We start from the raw sequence: 21,662 nt of genomic DNA on the forward strand, positions 1-21,662 counted from the left end.
TGAGAGGAAATTCAAAACAGCCTCAGGCAAGACTGAAGAGCTATGAGAAAAAAAAAGAAATGAACGTATATTGTCAATTATCGTCAATCTTGCTGCGTCGTTGCATTAATTAAAAGCATCTTAAGGGTATATTCAGCTCGTAACTCTTGCCGGTAACAGTAACTCAATTGTTGCACACACATATCCTGGCTCCGGTTTTTGGTTGCGTGGCTCAACAAGTGTGTAGAGAGCCTTTCATAACCTCCCTTTCGTCATTTTTTGTATGGAAACGGAGTAGATCGCATGTTTTTACAAATTCTGTTGGCAGGAAACGAGGAAAGAGAGAGTTTAGTAGTGGGGGAAAAACGTGCTCTTTTGTCCTTTTGCCGACGTTTATCGGTAGCACTCTTTTCACCTTATTGATCGTTATTTCGCTCCGTTATATTGTTGATTGAAAGTTTGGTAAGATTTGGAAAATAAGAGAGTTCTTTATTGCTCACAAAAGTTGGCCAAGGCTACATGCTTTCATGCATAAGGTGATTTTTATTTCAGCCAGCCTAGTCTATACAATGATCACTCTCTTTCAATTTCAATTTTTCCTTTGCTTAGGTCCCTGTGATTTTCTGAAGTGTTGGGACTTGATGCCGACTTTCTGCCATCAGTGTCAGTATGGGGTGGATGAACCACTTGGATCGTCTTATTGTAAGTCTGTAATTTGAAATTATTTGAATATTTACTATGGTCTTTTATGTCTCTGTATCTTTAGAGAGGGAAGCAAACTCCTTTGGTTAGAAATCGAACAATCAATATTGGTAGGAAGGTCCATTCACCTTTAGAAAATGCCCTAAGTGGAACGAGTAGGGGTGAAGTGTTTGTGGATAACAGAGTTGTATCAGCCAAGTACACAATATGGAATTTCATCCCGAAAAACCTTTTTGAGCAGTTTAGGCGTATAGCCAATTTTTATTTTCTTTGCATTGCAATAATTCAAGTAGGTCCAACTTTTTAAAATATTTTATTCAATACTTATGAAATACTGCTCAACTTTTAAACCTGTTAAACCAACTCCCAGATGTCCATTGACAGTCCAGTAAACCCTGCAACGAGTTCACTGCCATTGGTTTTTGTGATAACGGTGACTGCAATCAAGCAGGGGTATGAAGATTGGCTAAGGCACAGAAATGATAGAGAGGTGAATTTAAGATTGGTGGATGTGGTTCATCAAGGTTCAATACAGGTATAACTACCTTGGAGTTAATTCATTTTCAGACATTACTCATCACATGTCATGGTAAAATTACTTTTGTTTCAGCAAGTGCAGTCACAAAACATACATGTCGGAGACATTGTGCGTGTAAAACGTGACGAGAGTTTTCCGTGCGATCTGGTACTTGTATCAACATCAAATAATGAAGGAAAGTGCTATATTACCACGGCCAATTTGGACGGGGAAACAAATTTGAAGGTAAAAATAAAAAGAGTCCAAACTGTTTTGAGACGTTAAATCTAACATCATTCGCTTGTTGATTATATTACCTGTTAGACACATTATAGTCCGAAAGAAACAAGACAACTGAAGACTACTGAACAGCTTTCCGCGTTTTCAGCGTGCATCGAATGTCAAAATCCGACACCTGATCTTTACAAGTTTATGGGAACTTTAAAAATCTTTGGTGATGCCGATATTGAGAACCCACAACTGATGACGAAAGTGTCGCTTGGATTGGAGAACACGCTCTTTCGTGGCGCCAGACTTAAAGACACTGAATTCATTTATGGTGACCTGCTTAACCATTTTAGTTTCTTAACAAATTCAGCGCTCATATTAGTTTTTTAATACCCATTTCTCAGGATGCGCTGTTTACACCGGACAGGATACAAAAATGGCTCAGAATTCAAAACTTACCAGCAATAAATTCTCAACAGTTGAAAAGTAATTAATGACACATGTCAATTACTTGATGAGTAGCACATTTTTTAATTTTTTTCCAGGACGATGAATATGTTCCTCTTGTTTTTTCTCTCAATTCTCGTGATAGAGATTTCTGTCTGCACTGCTCTCAAGTACAAGATGTGGTTTTCGCCTACTATAGGTAATGAAGACTAGAGCGAATGTGTTCCTTTACTGTGCTATTTTCCCCCTCAAAGTCTCGTGACATTGATTGACGTTTGTATCCTTCAAAAGCTGATGCATGGTATTTGAACGCCAATCATTCAGCCCCGGTGAGAGATGTGTTACAAGACGTCTTCTCATTTCTGGTCGTGTTCAACTACATCATTCCCATTTCTCTCTACGTTACCTTAGGTAAAATATGTTTTGAATTCATGCAAAAATGAAATTTAATAGCTTTTTTATTTTTATGTTTGGGATTGCAGAAATGCAAAAATTCATCGGCAGTCTTTTCTTCGCTTGGGATGAAGAATTGCGTTGCCCAATCACTGGAGAAATTCCGATTTGTAATTCATCAGATTTGAATGAAGAGTTAGGACAAGTGAGATTTCCTTCATTATTTTTTCTAAAAGTATGTAAAAATAATTTTCTATTAAAATTTTTAAGGTTCAATATCTTTTTACCGATAAGACCGGCACTTTAACCGAAAACAATATGGAATTTCGTCAATGTTCCATTGCTGGATTAAAGCACATGGAAAAAGAAGGAGACCTCTTTGCTGCTCTTGATAACAGCGCCAGACATTTTAACCCTGTTCATCACTTCACCGTAAAACATTCATCACATTTTATTTACTATGTAGAACATTTTAAATTATAATGCTTAACCCATCACACTTATGGTAGGGATATCTTGAAGAATTTTTCGTGGGATTGGCCCTATGCCATACGGTCCAAGTAAGCATCCCTACCAGTAGCAAGCGAGAGGAGGTGGTTAGTTCTCTACCAGGATACGTCAACAATACCTTTCATCCCGATCATTTTGACTATACATACCAAGCATCTAGTCCAGATGAAAAAGCTCTTGTCGAAGCTTGTCGTAGGTAATCGTTCTCGTCATTTATATCCTTTGATCTTTTATCTATTTATTTGTTTTGAAGGCTGGGAATCGTGTTTCATGGGGAGGAAGATGGTCTGATTCGCTTAACTGTGTTTGGCCAAGATCGGTATTACCGCCGGCTTCAGGTGCTCGAGTTTGATTCAGATCGCAAAAGAATGTCGACCATTGTCCTGTTCCCAGATGATAGTATCTGGTTGGTTTGCAAAGGGGCCGAGAGCACAATAGTGCCTAACTGTATTGTTGGCCCCATCAACCAAACGCTGGAACACATAAACGACTATGCTCTTGTAAGATTGCTTAGCCTCGGTTGGATCTTGCCTTCTCAATTTTTATTCTGTTATGCTCAATATTCACTTAGCTGGGATTGCGCACGCTGGCAGTATCTGCCCGCCGGCTTACATCTGATCAGTATGCAGACATGATGGAAAAGTTAAATGAGGCGAGACAAGTGATGGTCGATCGAGAGTTGTGCGTTAGCCGGATTTTTGATTTCATTGAGAGTGATATGACACTTCTGGGTGCTACCGGAGTCGAAGATCAGCTTCAAGACGGAGTAGCAGAAACACTTGAAGCTCTCAGAGCGGCTGGGATCAAAGTAATAAGAATAGCGTTTTCATAATGCATATTGGCTGAACTGTAATGTATTTCAGATTTGGGTCTTGACGGGTGACAAGCTAGAAACGGCCATCAACATCGCCTATTCCTGTGGTCACTTTAAGCGTGGAATGCAGTTGTTGACTCTCACGGCACAAACCTCGCCAGCAGAATGTCAGGAGACATTATGGAGATTAAGGTAAACGAATTTTAATTGTCTATTTATTTACCCACTTATTTTCTGGCTGTTAGACGTCGAATTTGGGATGAACCGATTCAAAATTTTGGCTTCGTCGTCGATGGGGAATCTCTTGCCCATTCATTGAAAGAGCATAGGCAACTTTTGTCGGAGGTTTGCAGTCATTGTAATACGGTTGTCTGCTGTCGCATGTCTCCCATACAGAAAGCAGAAGTACCTAAAATCTACCAAGTTAATAAGACAACCAGTCATTAATTTGGATTCGGCATAGGTTGTGAAGGTAGTGAAAGGATTCTCGTCAAAACCTATTACAGCGGCCATTGGTGATGGTGCAAATGACGTTTCAATGATCCAGGAAGCCCATGTAGGAATCGGTATGATAAACATTTGCCATTTATACTAACACTGACACCTACCCCATATTCTTCTAACTCTCTCTGCTTTTCATTCAAGCCTTTCGGGGCCAGGTCAGTTCTCTGTTTGATTTTGTCACCGTTTCGCAAACTAAATTTGTTTATGTTCCGTAGGTATTATGGGCAAAGAAGGGCGACAGGCAGTCCGGTGCTCAGACTTTGCGTTTGCAAGATTCCGTTTTCTACGTCGAGTGCTCCTCGTTCACGGCCATTGGTATTACTGGCGGGTTTCTACGCTCGTTCAATACTTTTTCTACAAGAACATTACCTTCATTACTCCAGCCGTCTTTTTCGCCATCTTCAGTGCATATTCAACACAGGTTCGTCGTATAATATCCAGGTTTCATGCAAATTCCGGCATTATACCATCAAACATTCTACTTTTGCAGCCGATTTACGATACGTTCTTTTTGACGTTCTACAACATTTTTTTCACATCGTGGCCTATTTTGATTTTCGGTCTTCTCGAGCAAAACTTTACCTCACGTCAGCTGCTCGAAAATCTCCATCTCTACAGAGATATTACAAACAATGCCCGGATGAGCTGGTTTCAGTTTTTCAAGTGGACTCTATTAGGTGCGTGAAAAGCCTTGAATGATCCATAGTCGTTCATTCTAATCTCTACAATGTCTTCATTTAAGGTCTTTGGCATTCGGTGGTCATCTTTTTCGGTTGTATACTACTTTGGGAGTCAGAGACACCTTTTGATTCACGTGGTCTCATTTTGGACTTTTGGAGTTTCGGAACACTAGTCTACAATGGCGTCATTGTTGTCGTCAGCCTGAAGGTATCCTTAAAAAAAAACTAACTGAAATGATCACAAGATGCAGTTTCGTATTTCTTCATAGTTGGTGCTTCAATCCCGTCATTGGACTGCCCCGTTTGTGATCTCGATCCTGCTTTCCGTGTTCGGATTTATGGGTCTCACCTTTCTGTATTGCTTGTTCTCAGTGTAAGTTGATTTCTTCTTTCTTTACCAAGCAATCTAATTCAATCAAATGGAGGTGTTTATAATGCAATTGTTTTTATTGATAGGGATGCTCTGAATAATGGGCCCTTAAAATGGGTTTACATGAACATGCTCTCTACCGGACCTGTGTGGCTGTTTATTGTTTTCGGAGTCGTGGTCGCTCTCTTACCTGATATTCTCATCGGTGTCTGGGAAGCTTATTCCGCAGGTGAAGGCGTCCTTGTCAATCAGGTAAAACTGATTGTTTTTCGTTTGCTTTCTTTCCGTTTTCCTCCGTTTAGGGTAAGTTGTTGCGTTGTTTTTCCAACTGGTTTACTTCGATTAATTTTCACAACAAGAAAAGAAAAAGAAGAAAAAACAAAAGCTTAATTAAAAATTTCGCAAATTGAATAGCGATGCACGCCCGGGCAAGCATTAAAGCAACAGCTTGACCGCACGTTCTCGCTGCTCTCTCAATCGCGAAGCGGCAAATTACAAGTGACGTTGGATCAGACTGCGTCCAACCCGAATATGCATCAGTCTGCGTCGTACGAACTCCGTGTTCACAGGACTAATGCTAGGAGAACTTCAGCGAGATTGAACGGGTTATTACTAGTCGTCACCTACATTACGCTTTTTTTTTTTCTGGGCTATGGAACGCGGAAACTAAAAAAAAAAACTCGCTCTAATCTTTCGTCGCTTTTATAAACACGCTTTTACGATCGCGCTTTTAATCACGTTTCACAGTTTTCTGTCGGAAATTAAAACGAAAACCTTCGCTTTCTTCGTTCTTTTGTGGTGTGCTATAGAGGTATCAACGCCGAATCGACCACAACCTATCGACACTAACATCAGTCACAGTGGTTTCCTGGGCCACGTCGTGGAGTCCAACTGGTGGTACTACACCCGCTCTTCCGGATGATCGCCTGTCCCGGTCGTGTGTCAACTCTCCACCATTATTTACGACCATTGACGTTCAATCGCCGTTTGCCAAGTCACAGGAAAAGGTCACATTTCGAATGCAATAAGTACATTCCCCAGCGACATATCTACTGTGAGAATGATCATTCCTGAACGAAAAAAAAAAAGCCCAATCACTTTTCACTGATTAGTCCGGTGATTGATTGAACGATTTGATCAAGAATTGTGTAAGTTGATGTTCATCGATCGCGCGTTTACTGCTAGTCGTCCCGCCGGTAAACCAACTTATTTCGTTCCATTAATGTTTTGGTAAGTTAAAGCAAAAAGTTGGGCCTTGTTTGCCCCCACTGGTTGTGCCTTGAATAACTGCTCTTGTCATTCCGCGTGTGCTTCCCATCTAAGATAGTATAAAATTGTGTTTATCCTTTTTTACGTGCTATACATATATCTATACAGTTTTTTTTTTGTCGGGGCGAAATGCAGATTTTTTACAACAATCAATACATACTACTTTGATTTTTTTTTTTTTTTTGCCGCGGCGCTCCGGTAACGAATTACATTACGTATTTAAAAACTATTAAAGTTGACTGGCATGCAGGTAACCCTGGACACAATACCGAAAGATAAGATAAGGACGGATGATGAACTCTTCAATGATAAACCAACGACAAAGCGTTACGAAAGGCTCCGATCGTTCAATTCTGCCCCTTTACATCGTCGCCAGTGTCTCCACAACGTTCCTGCAATTTTTAACGCGTCAGACTTGTCGAACCTGATGGAAAACTTTCGTCGTTGGGTAAGTCGTTCGCTCTATTGGTTGCTTGCATCTCACCTTTAACAATTTGCGTTTACAACATCGCCTTCGAAACGTGCTTTTAATATTAATGATTTCGACACGGTAATGAACTATTTTGGAAGAAAGTTCGGTGCTGAGTGATAGACATCAGCTGTACCTTATTTAAACCGGGTCCCGTATCTCCTCTACAAAACCACATCCACCCTAATCTTTTATTCATTATCGTTGCAGTCATTCTATTATTTATGTGTAAAATTCTAGAACATTCTCAGCTGGAGAAAATTGTCTGGAATGTAAATAGAATTTAAAATCTTTTTCTTGCTGTTAACCGACAATAGAGACAAAGTACAAGGAAAGCGGCGGCTAACAGGTTTATCTTCGTTGGGAATGCCGTGCCTCAAAATGCTAGTCCTCCAGCCGAGTACGACCGCCAGAAATTCTGTGATAATGAAATTGTTTCCTCCAAGTACACAGCGCTGAACTTCCTGCCGAAAAATTTGTTTGAACAGTTCCGACGTATCGCAAATTTCTACTTCCTCTGCATAGCCATTATTCAGGTATACCCAACACCCGTCCAATTTCGTGGATTCTTCTCGTTTGACCATTTACGTTTATATTTACCATTTGAATACTGATAGATTGTTAGCGACAGCCCCACTAGTCCGATTACCAGCATCCTTCCTTTGATCTTTGTTGTTGTTGTAACGGCAGTTAAACAAGGTTACGAGGATTTTTTAAGGCACCGAAATGATCGGCAGGTTAATGAGCAATTGATTGATGTGGTACGAAACGGAGAGTTACAGGTATGTAGAGCATTCGCACACAAACAAAGTAAAATGACACAACAGTTGAGATCTTTTTCTTTCAGAAAGTTAAATCCAAGGATATTCACGTAGGAGATGTACTCAGGATCGAAGAGGATGATAGTTTTCCCTGCGATTTAGTGCTGTTGGCGTCATCGTACGCTGAGGGAAAGTGCTACCTGACTACGGCTAACCTGGACGGCGAAACAAATTATAAAGTAGAATATAGTCATACTCTATGCAAAGAAGTTCAGTAATCATCATCTGGTGATTTAGATGAAAAGTTGCCCAAAGTTGACTCGCGATTTCAATGATCCAGAAAAAATGGATCGATTAAGGGCACACATTCAGTATCAACAGCCGACGGTGAATCTCTACCAATTTGTTGGCACCTTGACTGTATACTCGACAAGAGTTGCTCCAGAGGACTCGTCAGAACTCCTGGCAAGTTCTGATACTGACGGAGGAGTGGCTTCCTTAGGATTAGATAATCTTCTTTTACGAGGTGCTAGATTGAAAGATACAGATTTCGTCTACGGTATGCACATTACTTTCAATCAACAACTCGTGAAATATATCTTAAAACAAATTGGTAATGTCAGGATGCGCCGTTTATACTGGACAGGATACAAAACTAGGTCTCAACTCGTTGCTGACCAACAACAAGTTCTCCACCGTTGAAAAGTAAGTGCTTTCATTTGAGCTTTATTTCTCGACATTGCATGCAATCATTTTATTCCGGGATATGCAGGAGCATGAATTACTTTCTCCTCGCTTTTTTGGTCCTTTTGATTTTTGAAATTGCCCTGTGTACAATACAGAAATACGCCAAACAGCCTTATCTGGGTAAGCTGTCACAGTCTAATATAGACAACATCCGATTGAGGATTTTATCAATTGAACGAATACCTAAATATTTATTCTGATTTTAGCTGACGCATTTTATCTCGGTGAACTGCCACCAACATCTTTCGGTGGAGTCATGCAGGATCTTGCATCATTTCTTATCATTTTCAACTACGTCATTCCTATATCACTCTACGTTACTCTTGGTAAGTCCATCAGCTTGCCCCATGTTTTTCTTACACTTGCGCCTTTTTTTTTTATTTGTTCTTTAAACATTGGTATGCATCTTTTTTAGAAATGCAAAAGTTTTTGGGGACTATTTTCTTTGTGTGGGACGATGACCTTTACTGCCCAGTTGCGGACGAACGGGCCGTTTGCAACACCTCTGATCTCAACGAAGAATTGGGACAAGTATGTTCGTTACCCATATCTGTTTTAGATGCAAATAATCATTTATCCGGTAAAAGGTGGAATACTTGTTAACTGACAAGACCGGCACCTTGACCGAGAACTGTATGGAATTTCGCCAGTGCTCCATTGGAGGTACAAAGTATATTGAAGAAGATTGCGTTTTGATGAGAGCAACTGATAATAGTGCGACTAGTTTGGAACGGGTTGAAGAGTTTTCGGTAAAACTTAAATCCAATATTGGCCTTCACTGTATTTCAATCTAGCTAATGGTTGCTCTTAGGCGGAAGTTGAAGATTTTCTTATCACTCTGGCCCTTTGCCATACAGTCACGATTACGGGCAACAACAAACGCAAGAAAAAACTAAGAGCAAGTAGAACTGAAATCATACCTGGTATGGAAAACACGGCTTTTCAATTCCATAGAGGTGATTATGATTATCAGGCCTCCAGTCCAGATGAGAAAGCATTAGCCGAAGCGTGTCAAAGGTTAATCTCATTTTCTTACGTAAAGATGTTTACTAGGCCTAACGATCATGTTAACTAATCCGTTGATGTTTAGATTGGATATGGTGTATTGCGGAGAGACCAACGATATATGCAGAGTTCTGTTTCAAGGTCAAGAACGATTATATAGTCGTTTACACGTGCTAGAATTCGACTCTGATCGGAAACGCATGTCTGTGATTCTCCAGTTTCCGGACGACTCCATTTGGCTTCTGTGTAAGGGCGCTGAAAGCGCGATCCTGCCTCGTTGTGACTTTGGACCTGTTTCCGAAACCGAAAGCCACATCAAAGACTATGCAATGGTGCCACTTATTCCGGTTTTGAATGTTTTTACTGAAGCTTGTGACTATTTGTCGTATAATTTTCTAGATGGGATTGCGAACATTGGCGATTGCAGTCCGTCCTTTATCCGCAGAGGATTATGAAGAAATTAGTTTTCAACTGGACCAAGCTCATCAGGCTCTAACCGATAGAGAGAAAAAAGTGTCTGAAGTGTGCGACCTCATAGAATCACATATGACGTTGCTAGGAGCGACAGGGGTAGAAGATCAACTACAAGACGGCGTCCCTGAAACACTAGAATCGCTCAGAGCTGCAGGAATCAAGGTTGTTACATGTGCGTAAAACAGTGCTTGCAATTTGTCAATCAACTTGTTCGTAGGTTTGGGTATTGACTGGTGATAAATTGGAAACTGCCGTGAATATCGCCCATTCGTGCGGACATTTCAAACGCGGCACAGAACTATTAATTCTGAGTGACCCAGAGAAAACTGAAGAAACTTTGGAAAACCTTGAGTATGTAAATTAATGAAAAACATTTACCCAACAGCTAAAACCAGTACTTTTGTTAACAGAAAGAAAATAATTGATACAAGAGATCGCCATTTTGGCATGGTAGTGGATGGTCAATGCTTAGCTGTGGCTCTAAAGCAGCACAGAGATAGGTTCAGTCAGATAGCCAGACACTGTGAAGCTGTCGTTTGTTGCCGCATGTCGCCCATCCAAAAAGCCGAAGTTAGCTCTCATTCCATTCATATGTTACTTACTAGCTTAATTGCTTGTTATTTTCTCTTTAAAGGTAGTAAAATTAGTTAAAGGATTTCCTGGGAAGCCTATTACTGCAGCCATTGGTGATGGAGCAAATGATGTCTCAATGATTCAGGAAGCTCATATTGGATTGGGTGTGTGGTACAAATTCTTGATGTGACAAAGCAAAAAAAATCTGAACCAAAATTTATTCGAGTAAAGGTCTAATGGGAAAAGAAGGACGTCAAGCAGTTCGTTGCGCTGATTTTGCCTTTGCCCGTTTTCGATTTCTTCGGAAAGTTTTGCTCGTTCACGGTCATTGGTATTACTGGCGTGTTTCTTCCCTTGTCCAGTATTTCTTTTACAAAAACATAGCATTTATCACGCCAGTGGTTTTCTTCACTATCCACAGTGCGTACTCTACTCAGGTATTTCTTTGGTTCTTGTGCAACGTGAACTACTTCAAATATTGATCTGACGTTTTTCGCTCTTTTAGCCAGTTTACGACCCCTACTTTTTGACCTTCTACAACATTCTTTTTACCTCGTTGCCAATCCTCATCTACGGTTTATTTGAACAGAATTTTACTGCGCCACAGCTTCTCGAGCACCTTCACCTTTATAAAGATATTACGAAAAATGCTCTAATGAGCTGGGGACAGTTTTTCAAGTGGAACTTGTTGGGTAATAAAACTTATACGGTATTTTTTGTTATCATTGTTGTCTTGTTTTGGATAGATGATGATAAGAATATTTAATTTTTCAGGAGTTTGGCATTCCATTGTCGTTTACTTTGGGTGTTTGCTTCTGTGGCAGTCAGACCCAGCGTTTTTCGATAGCGGAATAACGTTAGACTATTGGAGTTTCGGGACGTTAATATATCATGCCGTCATCTTTATCGTCAGCATAAAGGTATTTCACAACAGCCAATTTCTATTGAAATCATTTTTATCTATGGTTGTTTTTGCAGTTGGCTATCGAATCTCGTTATTGGACAGCGCTATTCATTTTTTCTATTTTGATATCCATAATCGGATTCATAGGCCTTACATTCCTTTATTCTGGAGTTGTCTTGTAAGTAAAAGCATAAATGAATAAAGCCTAAATGAAAATAAATAAATATCTATATTTTGAAATATAGCAATGCGCTGGATAATGAACAGATGCTATTTGTTTACGTAACTGTGCTCTCTACTGGATCCGCTTGGCTCTTCACGCTTTTTTCAATCGTGACTGCACTCCTTCCGGATTTCCTTGTTGCTGTCTGGGAAACTTACTCGGTGGGTGGTGGTGTTCTGGTTAACAAGGTATGGTTTAAGTCAAAATAGAGGTTTGTATAAAATACAGTGTCAATCATGCACGTTAATATTTTAGCGACACACTCCTGGTCAAATTGTAAGGAAAAAACTTGACCGCACTTACTCGCTGTTGTCACAATCACGTCTTGGTAAGTTTGTCATTTCGAAGAAACGCGGATCTTCTTCATACGAGAGGCCCCAGCCAACATCCTATGAAACGCGTCGGACCAGTAACCTACAAACTCATCGCGAAACTTGCACTGAAAGTATTGGGCAAACACCTTGTGAAGGGTGAGTTGATCTTTCCTTTTGTTTCGTGCGCTCGCAATTAGCGCTTTGTCAGTGAACTGCATGCTAATAGAAAGAAAATATTAATAATTATTTTCCATGTGAATCCAGGCCTCTTGAAGTTTAGTGCAACTATTAAAGGTTTGTTCGACGTAAGCGATATCCCCCAGCCTAGTCAAAGCTTCTTCCGTCATAATCGTTGATCTCTCCAAGTCACCATTACGTAATAGTGACTACTAGATGGATGGCCAAGGCAGACGACTACCACATGTCAATTCATGAAATCGTGAATCGCTGTATTGCTGTGGTGATAAAGATAATATTAATATCCAAAATGGATTTAAACATTTTTTGTGTTTGTAGAACCGTAAACTTTTTGTTTAAAGTTGAATCCTTCAATAAATGAGAATCATAGAAGTAAATTTAAGTTTTTCTACCGTAGTTCCTAGTTTGCAATCCGCATTTCTTCATGGCCCGTCGACGCTACTCAATCTCATCAGGTCAGTTCACAGTTCATGACACGTCATACGTCAATAGGTTCTGCATGTCTTCCATGTCGTGAACTCCAATATTGACCCAGGTAAGATTAACAATAATATCGGTGCAAAGGCACAGGGTTCTGCATAATACATACAAAACTTTTATTTTTGTACCAGTGCATACTGTATATATATATTAAGATTCATTGAGCTTCATTGCATAATTTTACGATCTACAGGATGTCAGCAAATAATTGTTAACTTTTACAGCCATGTCTTAGCTCATCATTCATTAGATCCTGTGATCATGTTTACTTATGATCAGTTATAGTGAAGATAAAATTAAAGAGGAACAGTGATAAAATCCATAGCAACCACATTATGCTATCTTTATGTACAAATCCTTGCTCAACATAGGTATCTAGTGATTGTCTAGCAATCAGCCTACATGGTTTGTTGAGCTTTAGTGAAGGGCAGATTTTTGTACTCACCTAATGGAACGCTTCCGCCGACTTTGGGTAATATTGTTTTCTTTTGAGATTTGAGTTTGTTTTATATTTAGTGTCATAATCAACATCATTGCGGAAAAAAGGAATTGTTTTTTTCACGAGCCATTGTGTTCCGTGAGATAGAAGGGATATTCAAAAATAGCCGAGAGATTTCATTCTAAACCGTCACCCACTTTCATCATCTACTTTACTTTTCAACCCGAGGATACGCTTTTTGTTGCATCCAGCAGAGCGATGCTAGTACTAATCATTTAAACATGCCTTTCAACTTTGATTGACTGACAGTAACGTTAGAAACCAAAGTAATTCCATGCTGATATTGCGATTATGCAACATAACTTTGAACCACACGCTTGTACCGTTAACAGCATTTCATTCTGGATGCAGAGCAAATCCCCGTCGTTATGTTTCGACTAATATCTTGTTTATTGGACTTCTTTTTTCTTTTCCCAGAAAAAAGGCGCAAAGAATGATTTTCCAAACAGGTTCATCTTTATTGGGAATACTATTCCGGATGGAGTTCAACCTCCGATTCATTATGATCAGAAAAAGTATCCGGATAATGAAGTTATTTCCTCCAAGTACACCGTCGTGAACTTTCTACCGAAGAACTTATTTGAACAATTTCGCCGGATAGCAAATACATATTTTCTTCTCATTGGCATCATCATGGTAACTTGGAAAATCACCGCATAGAATGTTGTTTGCTAAATTTGTGGTTGTTTGTGTATTGTATGTTAAGATCGTGATCAACAGTCCCGTCAGCCCGTGGACAACTTGGCTGCCGCTGCTTTTCGTTGTGATCATAACGGGAGCAAAACAAGGCTATGAAGACTTCCTACGACACGTCAGAGACCGTGAAGTCAACTTGCAGAACATTGACGTTATTCGTAATGGAACAATTCGAGTATTATTAGAAAAATTTAAAAATAAAATGACTAAGACATCCATTTTCTCGACAGCTAAAAATCTTGAATTACATTTTCTAGAAAATTAAAGCGAAAGAAATCCGTGTTGGTGATATTGTGAAAATCAAACAAGATGAAAGTTTCCCGTGCGACCTAGTGTTGCTGTCGTCTTCCAACAACGAGGGAAAATGTTATTTGACTACGGCTAATTTAGACGGTGAAACTAACTACAAGGTACGTGAAACTCTTCAAATGTTATTGTTGCCATAATCATGTTTTATGGAGTTAATTTGTTAGGTTAAGATCAGCACAAGAACAACCAGAGATTTTGATGAGCCAGAAAAATTGAATCATTTAAGAGGGAACATTGAGTGTCAACAGCCAACGGTGAACTTGTACCAATTTATAGGAACCCTGACCGTTTACCAATGCGATTCTTCGAACGCGATTAGTTCCGTAAAAGCCTCTTTGGGACTTGACAACCTTTTACTTCGAGGAGCCAAGCTCAAGGACACGGAATTTATCTACGGTACTACAACCATTTCTTTAACTGAATATGATTGTTTCGTTCACTGTATTCATTACTTCTTAAATCAATTCAGGGTGTGCCGTGTATACTGGCCAACAAACTAAACTCGGCCTTAACTCACTTATAACGAGCAATAAGTTTTCGACCGTCGAAAGGTGCTTAACCTATAAATTATCTGTTAATAATCATAATTTTTGTATCTTTTTAGGAGCATGAATCGCTATCTTTTAGTTTTCATGGGTCTTCTCGCGCTGGAAATAGCCCTTTGTACTATGCAGAAATATTTGTTCCTCTCAAATTTAGGTACAGCCACGTCAGTGCCTTTTGAAACTCGAACAGAAGTAATCTTTTCTTTTTCCTGATATAGACGGTGCGTTTTATCTAGGAGAGAACGAAACTGTGTCAGTGGTTCGCGTGTTGGCCGATATATCAGCTTTTCTTGTCATTTTCAGCTATATCGTACCTATTTCTCTATATACTACTTTAGGTAAATTACTATCTACTCCATAATTTTGTGCGAATGCTAATTTTTACTAAATATTAGAAGTACAAAAATTCACGAGCAGTCAATTTTTCGGATGGGACCTTAATCTGTACTGTGAGTCGACTGATGAACCTGCGATTTGTAACACGTCTGACTTGAACGAAGAACTGGGACAAGTACTTGATTCCAATGAATTAGCTGACAACTAACTAAAGGTTTTGTCTTTCAGGTTCAGTATCTTTTTACCGATAAAACTGGAACGCTAACAGAAAATTGCATGGAATTCCGTCAGTGTTCAATTGCGGGTAAAAAATACACCGAAAGAAATGGTATGCTTATGGTTGAATTGGAGGACGGCTTTCGACACGTTGAACAGTTTTCGGTAAACTTGATCCGTCTTCTTCTTCTTCGCTATTTATCGGTATATTTTTATGAAATTTGCCTAGTCATCAGAGGAGCAATTCCTGATCACACTAGCCCTGTGTCATACTGCTACCGTAATCGGTCTTCGTAAAAGCAACAAAGAACAAGAAAACAAGTTTGGAAATGACAATCCAACCTTTATTGCTGACAGGAGAGATTTCGAGTACCAAGCATCCAGCCCAGACGAGAAAGCACTCATTGAAGCCTGTCAAAAGTAATAACTATCTTGCAGTAATCAAGTTCTAGGATTATTAATCTTGCTAAGATTAATTTACGTAGGTTTGGAATAACCTATTGCGGAGAGATTGGTGGCGTTTGCACCATCTGTATCAAAGGTGAAAGGCGGAGTTACCGCCGCTTGCACGTTTTAGAATTTGACGCTAACCGGAAGCGAATGTCGGTGATAGTTCAATTTCCAGACGATTCGATTTGGTTACTTTGTAAGGGTGCCGAAAGTACAGTATTGCCTCATTGTCTGGCTGGATCAACAACCGCAACTGAACAACACATTAAAGACTATGCAATAGTAAAGTAAAGTTACCCTAATTTGTTTCAGTATGATCTTTATGGCTTCTTTCTTACAGCTCGGTCTGCGAACATTGACGATAGCATCGCGTCGTCTAAGTTCAGAAGAATACCAAGAAATCGACAATTTACTGGAAGGCGCTAGCCAATCGATGACAAACAGAGAGGAGGAATTGGCAAGATCTTTCAATGTTATTGAGGCTCATCTGACGTTGCTAGGAGCAACTGGAGTAGAGGATCAACTTCAAGAGGAAGTGCAAGAAACGCTTGAATCTCTTAAGGTTGCAGGAATTAAGGTAATTAGGCTATTTTCTCCAATGAAATTATAGTCCGTCATCCCATTCGTGTTTGGTTTTATAGATATGGGTGCTTACTGGTGATAAGTTGGAAACCGCTGTTAACATAGCACATTCTTGTGGCCATTTCAAACGCGGTATGCACATTTTCGAATTGAGCATATCGGATAGCGTAGAAGAAATTTTACTTCAAACTAGGTACTTTCCTAATAATACTTAAGCGCTTTACGCGTGTTTTTGAACTAGTTATTGCCGATAGGAAAACTATACGAAATGAACAAGATCTCCATTACGGAATGGTGGTTGATGGCCATTGCCTTGCCATAGCATTGATTCATCATCGAGCTCTTTTAGCCGACGTGACAAAACACTGTGAAGCTGTTGTCTGTTGTCGGATGTCACCTATCCAAAAGGCCGAGGTATAAGCCACCTATACACGATGGTCATGAAAGAATGAACTTGTTACTGTTAAGTAAGCTTGATTAAAGGTGGTGAAGCTGGTCAAAGAATTCCCAGAAAAACCTACCACAGCAGCCATCGGAGACGGGGCGAATGATGTGTCCATGATTCAAGAAGCTCATATTGGATTAGGTAACAATTTACGAATGAGTGTAGAAGGCTTTCAGAATTTGTAACGTCATTTTGCGTAGGTATAATGGGCAAAGAAGGTAGACAGGCTGTTCGTTGCGCGGACTTTGCCTTTGCACGTTTCCATTATTTGCGCCGGGTTTTATTCATTCATGGTCAGTGGTATTACTGGCGTATCTCTTCATTGGCTATGTATTTTTTCTACAAGAACGTCGTATTTAACACACCGGTCGTCTTCTTTTGTATATTCTGTGCCTACTCTACACAGGTTTGATACTTCTATGCACAAGCATCAGTTGTCCGATCTCGGTACCCTAATTTTCTTTCCGATTTTGATTTGTAGCCAGTTTATGATAGTTTTCTGTTAACTATGTACAACATTACTTTCACGGGTTTGCCCGTGTTTCTGTTCACTGTTTTGGACCAGAACTTCACAGAACAACAGCTTTTAAGCAATCTTCACTTGTACGGTTCAACAGCAGGGGACGCTCGCATGAGCTGGTCTCAATTTCTTAAGTGGAACATCTTAGGTAAATTTATATTAACTTGCGAAGCAGGAAATATAGTTCATTGTTCAATTGTTTTTCGTTCTAGCTCTCTGGCACGCAATCGTGATTTACTTCGGGACGCATTTGTTGTATTACTACGAATGTGATGTTGTCTATGATGGTCAACCACTGGACTTTGTGACATTTGGCACAATCATGTGTCAAGTTGTCGCCTGGGTGACAAATTTAAAGGTAGAACATTTTAGAATTAGGTTTAGTTTTTCTTTTAATGCTAAGAACTGTAATTATTTACCAAACAGCTCCTGCTGGAGTCGCGTCACTGGACTCTTTTATTCGCAGCCTCCGTAGCCATCTCTATTCTTCTAGGCTTTTCAGCCGTTGTACTCCTCTATTGCGCTTATGACTAGTATGGAAAACGTTAATTAATCATTTAGAATAACAGGATAATAACTTTAATTATTCGCAGTAAATTCGTCGAGAGTAACGCCATGTTGTGGATTTACATGGTATCTTCATCTTCCCCCGCTGCTTGGTTATTGCATTTCTTGTTGGTTGTTCTTTGTCTATTACCGGATCTTCTTGTGGTAATGGCTGAAACACAGATTATCCGCGACGGCATTGTTTCTAGTCAAGTAATTGGCCACAATTAGTTCATGCGAAATATTGTTTTTAATCTTGGCGCCTACTTTTTTCTTATTTTAAGTCCTCAATCCAACGGGCTAATGGAAAACTAGAACGGATCGTGTCCTTCATGAGTCAGCGATCAAAGAAGTCGGTCGATATAGGCTTGTCTCACCGGCGGAACTCAAAGATGACCTAAAGACAAAACTATGAAAATCCAAGACACAGTCTAGATCCATAAATTATTTCTCTGCTTGTAAGTATAATCGACACTGATTTCAAATTACATTTGTGAAACACAACCTCAGCAATTGAGTAGAGTATTTTAATTTAATTTTATGTTTTTTACATTCCAAGTGAAGCCGACATTCAATCATTCGACACCAAAGTTCGTAAGGATCACGGAAATTATATTCGTCGATACTTAATCTTCTATGCGATCAAGCGTTCTGTAGTTCTTGGCCTTTTTCGTTGGCTTCCAAGAAAATTGCATATATAAATTTAATAAAGTGAAAAAAAAAAAACTATTTCCTACCAAATAGCTAATAATAATAATAATAGCTATTAGTTTTCCGTCTTTTTCTCCTATCTATAGTGCTACTGGTTAGTCTTAGACAGTTTTGCATGTTTTCTTGGTTATTGTGCTCAAAAGTAGATGAAAGCCCTTAAGAAAGTTGTGTACATTATTAGTATTGAAAAAATAATGGAAATTTCCGGTGGTTTACTCACCAGTTTTCATTCTTTGTCCCTTTGTCCATTAGCCTTTTCTTACTTTACAGTATAATTTTGAAACTGGCTCTAGATACACAATAGACTAGCAGACGAATTTATGACAGTAGATTTATCGAGAGATTCGAAACGTTTTATGCGGGGGGAGGTAGTAAATGTTCAGTGCGTTCCGTACTTCCGTTTTAAACATTCTTTTGGATTTTTATTACTTTAGATCAGTTGTTTTTACAAGTGGTGATTGATTCCACAATTTCAGCTTCCCAGGCAGATACCCATTCACAAAGCCATGGGTGATAGATGATATAAAATTATAATTGATAAAAAAAAATACTTGCTGAGATTGAATGCAATAATTTTGTTATCGTAAACTGACCATTGTGTTGAAAAAGCAAAAATGGATATTCAAAATGAAGGTACTTAAAATAACATAGATGTTTATGTGAAAAAATTTGTAAAAGTATGTCTTGAAATAGTTAACAGGCATCATGATTTAATACTAAATGAATGACAGATCCTTTCATTCACTAAGTCTTGGTGGTCAACCAAGATGGTGTCAGGAACACAGTACACAGTGACTTTTGTGTCTTTCCTAAAGCAAAGGATTCTATCAGCTGCTTGCTTCATTTGAATCCAGTTGACAGTCACATTTACCAGCTGTTTGAAGTTTATTGGGTGGCTACTGTTTAGTATGAGCACGTGGTATGAGTAACATTAAGCTTCATCTGATCAATAAAATAGAATTAAGAAAGTAAAAGAAATATTAAGGGAAAAACGACTCTTTGGAAACAAACATGTACCAATCCTTTACGCACAAAAAAACAACAAAAGAAGAGCTTATCATGGTGTGTTACGCAATAAATATTGTAGAGTAAAATGAGAAGATTTTTACCTCTGCTTTTACTTCTAGGTGCTGTAATAGTATGTTTGCAGAATTGCAAAATCGCTTGCCTGAAGAATGTACTCAGCATTGAAAAATGTGCACAGCAAATCATGTGGTCGCAATTCTAAACGTCAAATATACAGATTTCCGGACGAGCCGGTCATGAAAGAAATGGAAGAATATTTGCTGTATTACATGGCAAGATGAATACATCCTCGACGTCACTTCTGTGAGGCAGAAAAATCAGCAAATCCACATCCTGATTTTCTGCCATTCCGTCAGTCACTCCAATGCTTTCGACAACAGGACACCAGCAGCATTCTTCAATCAGACTGCTCCTGTTTGTTTTGAAGATGTATTGCTTGTCATGCCCGGTGAGAAATTTGACAGGACTGCGTTGTAAATTCGTATCACCTTTACGAAGGTATAAAAAAAATGGCATTTTTTTTTTTTAAATTTAGAATTACGTTGTTTCCCTGCTTCATTGGACAGCAGATTTAGATCACATGTCGACTGTGAAAAAGATCATGTTTGTTACCGAAAATGGCTCTCCCCGTTCGCGACATCAGACCTCCCCAGTGTGTTATTCTGATGCAGAGCTCCAGAAATGAAGTTGATCGTTTTGAACCATCTCAGGCCAAAGCTGAAGTTCTAGGTCTGTTTTTTTCTGCCTGTAAACCATGATTTCAACTAATTGAAATGCAATTTATTGTGTTGTTTGCAGAGGTATTAGGGAAGTAGTCGCTTTTTGGTTAGAGTTTCTACGCCATCAGATGCATCAATTGGAATGGTGTTCACTTCCTCGACGTCGTTGCTCACGTAATTTAATAACATTGAGCTTCGAAAAACGTTATACTAATCTTCAATTTTTAATAGAAAACTTGTATGCATTGTTCTTATCTCGAAGTTATATCGACTCGCAAAGGCAAATCGGAAGAGAGTACTCTTTTCCTTGACATAAAGAACGGAAATTTAATGCATTAGCAAGTCATCCGCATCCAACCAGATCAAACGCTCGAGATATCCCGCCTCGTCCGGCAACTTACCATCCAGCAACGCATCCATCAACAAAGTGTCAACAGAAAACTAATTGACTACATGTCGACTCGACGATTTCCATACAAGATGAATCTTAAAATCCAAGGAGATCTAATGAGCAACGCAACGGACTATGTCATGTCAAACCATTAGCTGAATACAACGAATACCATCAGTTCTCTAGAACGAGAGGTAAGGAAGGATTGCACGAATATTTATTGAATACATAGGCAATCGTATATTTATTGTTTCATGTTTCGTTTCCTTTACATAGGTTAATAATCATACTGAATGAAAAGAGGTACCTAGTTGAACGAGATTTTAAAATGATAACGGCTGGAAGTGCATGTGGAAATTCCAAAGAACGCTACCTTCCCGTTAGATTTCGTCTGCTGCGTTCATCGCTGATTCATCTCGAAGATAAAATAATTAATTGTTATAAATTGAAGTGCATATCTGGGCTCCCTTCTTTTCTGTGGCCCCGTTTCCCCTTGACTTATGATAAGCCCGTAGGGGGTCATGCCCCTACTGTGATCAGCAGCAAAGGTTGTGAGTGCGCTGTCCGGAAAGGGGACGTGGGGGTCCTCAAGTTCTATGATATCATTGGAGGGCGAAGAGGCTACCCACAAATCCGAATTAACGGTTAATCGCTCACGTAAAAACTTGTCCGAAACCTTCCATCCTCTTCCGGCTTCTCTTAGCCACGCCCCGGGTAATCTCCCCGGGGACCCAAATTCAATTGAGGCCAATGCCTTAAACTACATGTTATTACTTAAACAATACAAATTTTTAAAACTATAAATTTTTTGTTATTACATTTTATTCGTTGTCTTTTCATCTTATTTACATTTCAACTTCTTAACAGATTTCAATTTATTCCACACAGTTGAATGTGCATTGCTCTTTAAGAATTTCTACTCAAGTACTTATTCATTGAACACACGCTGCTTGGGGATCGAACCCACTAGCTTTAGCTGATGAAGCTAATATTTACCAAATTAAGGACTAGATTATTCAATATGTACTGCTTGGGGATCGAACCCACTATCTTTGGCTTATACAGCCAATGCTCTACCACTGAGCTACAACAGTTATTATAATTCAATCT

The 21,662-nt window shown here is 39.3% G+C and overlaps 3 protein-coding genes and 1 long non-coding RNA gene across 10 annotated transcripts; 3 read left to right on the forward strand and 1 right to left on the reverse strand.

Annotated features, from left to right (window-relative positions):
• Positions 1 to 10: 10 nt before the first annotated feature.
• LOC116932021 (phospholipid-transporting ATPase IF-like) lies at positions 11 to 6,585 on the forward strand. 3 transcript variants are annotated; one of them, XM_032939719.2, is made up of 24 exons: positions 11 to 515; positions 589 to 681; positions 746 to 970; positions 1,052 to 1,216; positions 1,292 to 1,444; positions 1,523 to 1,757; positions 1,831 to 1,912; positions 1,972 to 2,072; positions 2,165 to 2,284; positions 2,356 to 2,471; positions 2,537 to 2,698; positions 2,776 to 2,972; positions 3,030 to 3,276; positions 3,348 to 3,584; positions 3,640 to 3,782; positions 3,836 to 3,995; positions 4,054 to 4,156; positions 4,310 to 4,515; positions 4,585 to 4,771; positions 4,837 to 4,982; positions 5,044 to 5,147; positions 5,231 to 5,396; positions 5,559 to 5,749; positions 5,954 to 6,249. In XM_032939719.2, the coding sequence occupies exons 2-24, from the start codon at positions 649 to 651 to the stop codon at positions 5,991 to 5,993; spliced, it is 3,519 nt and encodes a 1,172-aa protein (XP_032795610.1). In that variant the 5' UTR covers positions 11 to 515; positions 589 to 648; the 3' UTR covers positions 5,994 to 6,249. The 3 variants fall into 3 exon arrangements, with proteins under 3 accessions (XP_032795610.1, XP_032795611.1, XP_032795612.1); XM_032939720.2 differs by lacking the exon at positions 5,559 to 5,749 and having other exon boundaries at positions 5,954 to 6,585; XM_032939721.2 differs by lacking the exons at positions 4,837 to 4,982; positions 5,044 to 5,147; positions 5,231 to 5,396; positions 5,559 to 5,749; positions 5,954 to 6,249 and adding an exon at positions 4,236 to 4,249 and having other exon boundaries at positions 4,585 to 4,665.
• On the reverse strand, positions 4,744 to 5,565 carry LOC123476896. The gene is made up of 2 exons (XR_006651950.1): positions 5,335 to 5,565; positions 4,744 to 5,180 (listed from the first exon to the last, which is right to left on the reverse strand). It is a non-coding gene; the product is annotated as an uncharacterized LOC123476896 (long non-coding RNA).
• LOC116932020 (phospholipid-transporting ATPase IF-like) lies at positions 6,234 to 12,458 on the forward strand. 3 transcript variants are annotated; one of them, XM_032939717.2, is made up of 24 exons: positions 6,234 to 6,374; positions 6,664 to 6,861; positions 7,200 to 7,418; positions 7,500 to 7,664; positions 7,730 to 7,882; positions 7,941 to 8,202; positions 8,267 to 8,348; positions 8,416 to 8,510; positions 8,597 to 8,716; positions 8,806 to 8,921; positions 8,978 to 9,139; positions 9,202 to 9,407; positions 9,481 to 9,727; positions 9,795 to 10,031; positions 10,087 to 10,220; positions 10,280 to 10,439; positions 10,504 to 10,606; positions 10,674 to 10,879; positions 10,948 to 11,134; positions 11,217 to 11,362; positions 11,421 to 11,524; positions 11,592 to 11,757; positions 11,825 to 12,039; positions 12,148 to 12,458. In XM_032939717.2, the coding sequence occupies exons 2-24, from the start codon at positions 6,841 to 6,843 to the stop codon at positions 12,161 to 12,163; spliced, it is 3,522 nt and encodes a 1,173-aa protein (XP_032795608.2). In that variant the 5' UTR covers positions 6,234 to 6,374; positions 6,664 to 6,840; the 3' UTR covers positions 12,164 to 12,458. The 3 variants fall into 3 exon arrangements, 2 of the variants coding, with proteins under 2 accessions (XP_032795608.2, XP_032795607.2); XM_032939716.2 differs by lacking the exon at positions 6,234 to 6,374 and having other exon boundaries at positions 6,649 to 6,861; XR_004399273.2 differs by lacking the exons at positions 6,234 to 6,374; positions 11,592 to 11,757; positions 11,825 to 12,039; positions 12,148 to 12,458 and having other exon boundaries at positions 6,649 to 6,861; positions 10,948 to 11,151.
• Positions 12,459 to 12,888: 430 nt separating this feature from the next.
• LOC116932022 (phospholipid-transporting ATPase IF) lies at positions 12,889 to 19,224 on the forward strand. 3 transcript variants are annotated; one of them, XR_006651948.1, is made up of 24 exons: positions 12,889 to 13,033; positions 13,478 to 13,696; positions 13,767 to 13,931; positions 14,014 to 14,166; positions 14,230 to 14,461; positions 14,535 to 14,616; positions 14,670 to 14,764; positions 14,829 to 14,948; positions 15,006 to 15,121; positions 15,175 to 15,327; positions 15,392 to 15,582; positions 15,648 to 15,894; positions 15,953 to 16,189; positions 16,254 to 16,387; positions 16,449 to 16,608; positions 16,678 to 16,780; positions 16,840 to 17,045; positions 17,121 to 17,307; positions 17,372 to 17,517; positions 17,586 to 17,692; positions 17,753 to 17,918; positions 17,990 to 18,163; positions 18,265 to 19,049; positions 19,110 to 19,224. XR_006651948.1 is itself a non-coding variant. In XM_045179847.1 (22 exons), the coding sequence occupies exons 1-22, from the start codon at positions 13,010 to 13,012 to the stop codon at positions 18,104 to 18,106; spliced, it is 3,360 nt and encodes a 1,119-aa protein (XP_045035782.1). In that variant the 5' UTR covers positions 12,889 to 13,009; the 3' UTR covers positions 18,107 to 18,214. The 3 variants fall into 3 exon arrangements, 1 of the variants encoding a protein (XP_045035782.1); XR_006651949.1 differs by having other exon boundaries at positions 18,270 to 19,049; XM_045179847.1 differs by lacking the exons at positions 18,265 to 19,049; positions 19,110 to 19,224 and having other exon boundaries at positions 17,990 to 18,214.
• Positions 19,225 to 21,662: the final 2,438 nt, after the last annotated feature.

This window comes from Daphnia magna, linkage group LG10 (genome assembly GCF_020631705.1).
Source record: "Daphnia magna isolate NIES linkage group LG10, ASM2063170v1.1, whole genome shotgun sequence".
NCBI classification, from domain to species: domain Eukaryota; kingdom Metazoa; phylum Arthropoda; class Branchiopoda; order Diplostraca; family Daphniidae; genus Daphnia; species Daphnia magna.